We start from the raw sequence: 8262 nt of genomic DNA, 5'->3' as shown, positions 1-8262 counted from the left end.
ATTTCATCTGGAGTTGAGTCACACATCTGGAATGCAGGATAGCAAGCATTGCTTGGTGATACATAATCAGCGTTTGTAGAGCCATCAATTAATCTTTGCCCCATTTCAACAAAAAATTTATCGATGCTGTTAACAGTTTCTATTTTTTCCGTCAAATCAAGTTTCCCTTGAAGGAGATAAGATTTATTAGTACATGGTTTGACAATATTATTGATTGTATTCCATTTTTCTTTAATGGTTTTACAACTTTGGAACTTATTTTCAAAAAATTGTTTTTCTTGTGTTCGTTTAATTTTTGTAAAATGATTTCTATACATAGTATATGTCTTTTTATTATCAGCCGTTGGATTTAATAAATATTTTTTATATAGAGTGTTTTTATGGATGGAACAGTTATATAATTTTATATTCATCCATGGCTTCCTAAAGCGGTCCCTACGACTTATCATGGGACAAGCGACGTCTATACAGTTCATATAAATTCTAAAAAAATTATCATAATCAATATTCAAATCAATAAAGTCTTGGAGTTCAGGCCACTTTATGCCAGACAGCATACTATTGGCCTCTTGGATATTCTTTTCATCAGTTAATCTGGTATGGATTAAGGGACGTTTACTACATTTATTATTACATTTATTATTTTTATGCGGAATGCATACAAAAATAGGCATATGATCAGTGATATCCTCACAAATTATACCTTTTATCAAACTACAGTTGTCATTAGTTAAGATATTGTCAATGACAGTAGAGCTTGAATCAGTAATTCTTGTAGGTTGGTTGATTAAAAAAACAATCCAAGACCAGCCATACTATTGATAAAGTTTCGTGAATAAGCATTGTTAACTGCCAGATTTATATTAAAATCCCCCAAGATATATAGTTTGGATTTGCACGCAGGCTTTAATGTGTTGAATAAAAAGTCAGAAAGCGACAAAATAAATTCATTTATGTTGGCATCAGGTGGTTTGTAAACGCATAAGAAGTAATGCTTGTTACCATTTATATTGGTTGTAATGCCCGACCATTCAAAAAAATCAGACGAGTATAAAATGCTATTGTGTAAGTTAGAATAAATAATAGTTCTGTTTATTAAAAATCCTGTACCACCACCTTTCTTATTTATTCTGTTGTTGCATACAAGTATATACTCTGGAAATTGAATGTGCGTACTATTATTAATTTCATTGTTTGTAAACCACGTTTCACTCAAGGCTATAATTGCTGGTAGGATACGCATGCCACATATGAATAAAGATATATCATTTAAATGCGCGGCAAAACTGCGACAGTTTAAATGTATAACATTTACATAATGAATAACAGATTTATGACAAATTAAGTTATTAAATTCAATAGTTGAATAATAATTTGATAAGGAATTTAAAAATCTAAAATCATAATTTAAATCCACGACAATGTCATAAAAATTATTCAGAATCTTATCATTAACATCATCGTCGTCATTATTTTGTAAACCAAACTCAATATCTTCATGACCATATATATCAATTTCATCATTACTATTATCATCAATATTATTCACGACAATTTCACTCATATCAACCCCACTACGAACATCCCTCACAACATCATCACTCATTTCAACCCCACTCCAAACGTCACCCATAACATCACCACTCATATCGATCACACTACAAACATCATTCACAGCATTACCACTCATATCCACCACACTACAAACGTCACCCACAACAACCTCGCCAACAGCCGAAGCATCAACAGCACCAGTATTTACTAGTATTCACTGTACATTTGTAAACATCATTTGCTTTAATATCCACAGCGTCAAATCCTAATGTTTCATCATTATTAGTATTAAAAAAGTTATCAGTTCTAACAATATTCACCAAATTTTTATTAGAACTTAAGTTTTTTCCATTCATATTTCCACGCATGTCATTCATTGGAAAATCACAAGTATACTTCGCAACATCATGCACCATAGTAGACTCACCAACCAGATCAAAGCCTCCGTCCCCAACAGTAGCACCGCAACATTATCATCATGCAACCCACCATCACTCACAAAAATAACATTACCATCGGTAACTTTTTCATATTTATTTCCATGTGTGTCATTTTTAGCTACTAATGTTTTGACAGAATCCAATACTCTACAAGTTTTTTTCATTAAGGTTAGTTTTTTCACGAAAAATTTCCCTTTTCTTATCAAATTGCCATTCACGAACTATTACATGCTCTAGCATGATTTCAGGATCCTTTATCTTCTCTGAATCTTAGCTGGCAATGCAAACTCTAAAAGTTGTTGCTTCTTTTTCTTCTCTATTTTCAACAGACGTGTGATTATTTGAATTGTCGCCTTCGTTCGAATTTGCTGAAACTGATGAATTCTTGTTGACTGATTTTTGCACAGGAAAACAGGATATAACGTTAATACCATTGGAAGACAGGTAGTCAACGACATCATTTTTATGGCAACTTTTGATGTTACTGAGACAAAATACCTTTTTTTAATGAGAGGTTTGTCCGCTTTAAATGTACTATTTTCAACCACTTTTTTGCCAATAATTTTCACTCGTGGTTTTTTTGTGGGTACGTCATATTTGGTCGCTGCTAAGAGAGGCATTTTACCACCGTCCTTCGTGTTATTGCCAATAATGAAACTCCTGGGTTTATTGTGGTTAGCAGTTATAAATGGTTCCTCGTTTTCAGTTCTCGGCGACTGAAGAATTTCAGACCAGAGAGGTTTATTCAAAATTGCTTGCTGTGTTCTTTCAAAAACAACATTTTTGTTTTCATCTTTTAAATTAATATTATTCAAAGCTGTTTGTTGTGTTTTTTCACGTTCAACGACTTTACATTCATTATTTAAATTAAATTTAGATTTTAACAAGTTTATTTCCGAAGTATTAGCAGCAGTAGTTTCAATAGCTTTGTCTAACAATAACTGTTGTTTACTTAGTGTAGACATTATTTCACAACTTATTTTTCCGAAATTTATCGTTAAAAAATTTTCAATTTTAGGAATTTTATCCAATTTAGCACTAACAAAAATCGGGCAATTGTTCCATAAGTTGTTATCCTTTAAATATTTCATTAACCAAATACATTCTAATAATTTGTCAGACTTCATATTTCCACGTGCTGGCGGTTTTTCAATTTTATCCGCTTTAAACGTATAAATTTCGTTTTTTAGAACTTTCGTTGCTGAAGTAATATCGTCATGAGAATAAAATTCAGAAACATTATTAATGAACGAATCATTTTGAACCGAATTCCAATTATTTTCTAGAAAATAAAGTAATTCATTCACTACAAGTGACCTCGCCGCCATGTTCATAATCTACAAGGTTTAGACTTCAATACCATTATTCACGGCGTCTTCGGCATTATTTAACTTGTAGTTGAGTTTCTCAATTTTTCTAACGAGACTTATCATCTTGATGAAGTTTATTAAAGTTAAATAAAAAGCATTTAATATTTGACATTTTTGACAAAACATTATCAATAACGTTATTACTACAGAAAAGCTCTTTTCGGCATCGACTGCCATCATCAGTGTATATATATATATATAATATATATATATATATATATATATATACTATATATATACTATATATATATACTATATATATATAAATTAGGGTGAGACTATCTAATAGAAAGTATTATAAAAAATATCATAGCATTTGCATGCGTTTTCAAGTAGCAATTGAGTTTTTCAACTTTTCGTACGACGAATTTCAATTCATTATCAAGTTTGTTCAGTTCATAAACAAAATTTTTATTAATTTTTTGCGTTTTCCATTAAATATTCATGTATATTCCAACATTAAAAGCTTTTTTTGACAATCATATATCAGTGTTGAATACGGTTTTTGTTTTTTCTGTCAGTTTATATAGGTTTTGAGTGAATTTGTTAAAGAGTGTCTTCATTAAGTGAATTTGTTCGAATTCTGACTTAGTCGGTAGAGCTCCAGTAGCGTGTTGTTGAACAATTATTGCTGGACGTCTTTGTTCGATGAGCATAAATTCTGCAACCCTTAGATTGTGTGGATTGTTGTTGTTGTTGTTGTTGTTGTTGTTGTGAATTATTTCAACGTCGTTGTCAAGTACCTTTGACAATTTGTATAATTGATCATTTTTGTGTTGTGTTTTTTTCAGGTAAATCTTTATTGCTCCTTATTGAACATGCATGGTAAGCATGGTAAGCCTTCTTGATAACTTGGTTGTTGTCATCTAGATGTATTTAAAGTTTTGGTGCCAACACTCACTAATTTTGCATTTATACGAGTATAAATATAGAAGGTAGAAATAATTCACTACAACAACAAACACAACACAACCCTAAGGATTGCAGAATTTTCGCTCATAGAACATAGACGTCCAGCAAAAAATATTCAACACGACGCAACTGGAGCCCTACCGACTAAGTCAGAATTCCAATGAATTCAATCAGTAATGAAAGACTTTCAAAGGTGCCACGCATTATTATGTGACTGTCACTCAGTCTCGTGCTGACTTAAAATTATTTTAAATATTTAATTTTTATCAAGACAAATTTTTAACCTTACTTATGAACAATTAAATTTTTAGAAAATATTCGTATGAGATCCAAACTTCTTCAACCGTGCTCGCTCAATTAGACACAAGCAGCTCACTAGGTGTCATTAAGTTTCGAAACTTTGCTATTCCAAACAAACAAAATCAAACATGTACTTTAATTGACAACTAACATTGAAAAATATTATTTTTTTTAAAGTCAAAACTTGAAAAGACTTGCCACAGTGTTGCAGACCAAAAATTCATATTTATTAAACTATCAACATTGAAACTTTTTCTATCAATTTTGCTTTGTTATTTAGACAATTTTTAGCTTTGGTTGCTTAAAAACCAATTTTTTTCTAAATTATTTATGAAACAAACAAATTTACAAATGCTTTGCGTATATGAAATTCAATTTAGCAACATTTACTCGCAATGAATTGTCTACCGAATGCAATCTACCATCAAAAAGACAATCTCTATGGTCTAATAAAACATTTAACCAGCAGAATATCTTAATCCTTCTGCTTAGTTTTCTAAACAAAAGTCACCCTGTTAAATACGTTGATATGATGATAACATTTAAGATGGTGATGGTGTCACTAATGATAACGATGATGAAAAGGAAGTTGTCGTTCAGGTGATTGTGATAAATAAGTTTCAAGTTAGTTTCAATGAAAAATAAATTTAATTGTAAAATAAGCACTAAAAATAATTCAAACAAAGCAGGAACGCCCACAAAGAAATCGAATAGATAAACGAATGAACAAACACACCAAAAACGAAACGAACGAACGAACGAACGAACAGATAGACGACGAACGAAAAAACGAACAAACAATATGCCTGGGATGCTGTTGGTCTCTAATGCAGCATCCATCTTCATTTCAAACTTCGATACGCTCTTGCATTCCGTTTGAAAGGTCATTATCGCTTATATATACATCCATGCTTACATAGACACACCTATATGTATGTTCTTTTGTTGCAGCGTTCGTATTAAATTGTCAAAAAAAGTCGAATATATCGTCTAATATTAATACATACACATATTTATTTAAATTAATTCATCTAAATTTAATTTATTTTGAATTATTAATATTTAATTGAGATGTACGTGTGTACGTGTGCGTGCAAATGCAATAACATCAATATAAATAAGACCAGTCGTTAATTTGAATGTAAAATGTTAAAAATGTAAAACGGTTCTTTGAAATTTCATACTGCACCACTGCTCCATCCAAATACATCTCTATGAACTCCATACATTTACCCCTCTACTTAAACGTTAAATATCGTCCATCGATTTGGAGAATGTTTGCCTATGCAAATTCATGTGAGTGCGATTATGCAGGCAAGATATTAATATCAATATCCACACGCACACGTTTATGTTCATGGTACAATGCATGTTGTCGCAGTTCTGTTGTGCATACATATATGTTGTTATTACCCATGTTTTTGACAATTTTTTAGCAGAATTTTTAGTTAAAAAATTATTCAAACTGATTAAAACATATTAGGAGATCCAATTTTGAAATTTTTAGATTTTCTTCTAAACAATTGAGATAAAAAAACTAGCATGACGACGATTATGATCTTGATGGTGAAGAATATAACACTGATGATGACGACAAAAAAGCTTACGACAATGATGATGATGATGATGACATTTACGATGATGACGATGATGAAATTAATGCCGATGACGAAGATTATAATGTCAATGACGATGACGGTGACGATGATGTTGATGATAATAATTATGTGGAGATGGTGAAGAATAAGATGATGATGATGACGAATGTGTCCCGTCAGAGAACAATAGTTAGGCTAGGCGGGTTGGTAGGATTGCCCGGAATAACGACAACAGATAGCTCGTAGTAATGCGACGCTTGATTACAAGTTGAAATTTGGAATAAGTGGCACTTGCTTCTATCTACTCATCTGATGATGATGACGACGATGAAGATGACGAAGATGATCGTGATGATGTTTTTGTTATCAGAAAGTAATTTTCAAGCTTGTTAGGTAGTACTGAGTTGGGATCAATTATACAATCAACATTATCACGCATCATCAACTTAAATTTAAAATCTAAATATATAATTTTTCTATTCAACGCATTCAGGATTTGTTTTTCTTTTTCTTATTAAAATTGTATTTACACAAAAAGATTTTTATAACATAAAGAAGTAGACCTGCTAATTGTCAAGTACTACAACAGCGCTTACATTAAAAACACATTAACAGCAACAACAACAGTTATTACAATAACATAAAGAAAGCAAAAAAATGAAATAAAAAGGTGCGCGTTATAAATTCCTAGAAGAGAAAGCATACGTTTTGTTGCGTTTCAATAGTTTTGTAGCGTGTATGCGTGTCACGTTAATTGCGTTATTACGTTAATGTAAGAAAGGCCTTTTGTTTCCGTTGTTTCAATTTTTGTTGTTTTGTCATTTGTCGTTGTAGTTGTTGTAGTTTTTAATGATTGCTTTAGTTTACAAATTTGTGGTTGTTGTTTCTTTGTTTTTATTATATAATTATTTTGAAAAATTTTTTTTCCTAATTTATGTATCTCGCTGATGTACATATTATTCACTTATATCGTAGGCAATTTTCCTACAAGAATTTTAATTAAAAATCATTAAACAGTTAAATTAAAATTATTTACAATACAGTTTAAACTGTTGAAAAAACGTTGAAAGAAAAAACTAAAATGAAATCATGAACTCCTGATGAAATAAAGAGTTACTTGAAATATAATTCTTTGTTTCTACCGAGAATTATACTTTTTAGATTGATTGGAGAGTAGTTTATCATATACAGTTTGATTAATTGATTTTCCTATGTCTTGTTCAATTTGGCACGTAACTTTAATTTAACAACATTTTAATTCGTTTAAGAATTTTGATTGATTTTATGAATATTAAACAGTAGTTTGATTTTATTAATTGATTTAGATATAATTATTGCTGTCATGATTAAACATTTTAAAATAAATAATTTAGTAATTATTATTGAATCATTGAAAAATTTGTTTAATTAATATTTAACATTGAAGTTTAATCTGTAAAAATGTTTTATTAATGTTATTCTTAAAATTTTTTATTAAATCAATTACACTTTTTTCAATAAATAAAATGCAAAATCTTATTTATAGCTGTACAAAAAAACCTTTTAAAATATAAAACCCATTAAACGTTTTGATGCTAATAATTCAATCCTTTTCCCACATCACATCACATGCCAACTTCTTAAGTTGTCTAACTACACTAATGTAATTAATATCAAAAGAGGAGGAAATGCTTTTATTTAAGAGACCATGCGTTGACAATAATACCATCAGATAAAGAGAGAGAGAGAGAGAGAGAGAGAGAGAGAGAGAGAAAACATTAAGAAAAATTTGTCACGGAGCCTCAAATTTCATAATCTTATTAGAGTTGCAATTTGATGTACGCCAGTCATTTATAATGAAACAAAACCAGAAGAACTTATTCAGGTGCTGCACAACTCAACAAACGACAACATGCTACGAATATTGCAGTCATTGTTTGTATAAACACAAATTTTTCATACGTGAAGTAAATAAAAAAACTGTATATATATATAAATACATAAATACAATTTTTTTAATTATCAAAATATCAAACATGTAGTGAATAGAGAATAAATAATTTTCATGATAATTTATTTTTTTAGGAAAATAAATGTTAGGTTAAAAAA

The 8262-nt window shown here is 30.1% G+C and overlaps 1 protein-coding gene across 1 annotated transcript; it reads right to left on the bottom strand.

The window, feature by feature from the left end:
* Positions 1–2248: 2248 nt before the first annotated feature.
* HELRODRAFT_159367 (hypothetical protein) lies at positions 2249–3322 on the bottom strand (the record flags this gene model as incomplete). The annotated part of the gene is made up of 1 exon (XM_009011254.1): positions 2249–3322. One exon carries the CDS (start codon positions 3320–3322, stop codon positions 2249–2251), a length of 1074 nt encoding a protein of 357 aa, XP_009009502.1.
* Between the last annotated feature and the right edge of the window lie 4940 nt (positions 3323–8262).

The sequence above is a fragment of the Helobdella robusta genome (genome assembly GCF_000326865.2).
Source record: "Helobdella robusta unplaced genomic scaffold HELROscaffold_1, whole genome shotgun sequence".
In the NCBI taxonomy this organism is placed as follows: Eukaryota; Metazoa; Annelida; class Clitellata; order Rhynchobdellida; family Glossiphoniidae; genus Helobdella; species Helobdella robusta.
The sequence above is the reverse complement of the archived record's forward strand: the minus strand, read 5'-3'. Positions and strand labels throughout refer to the sequence as shown.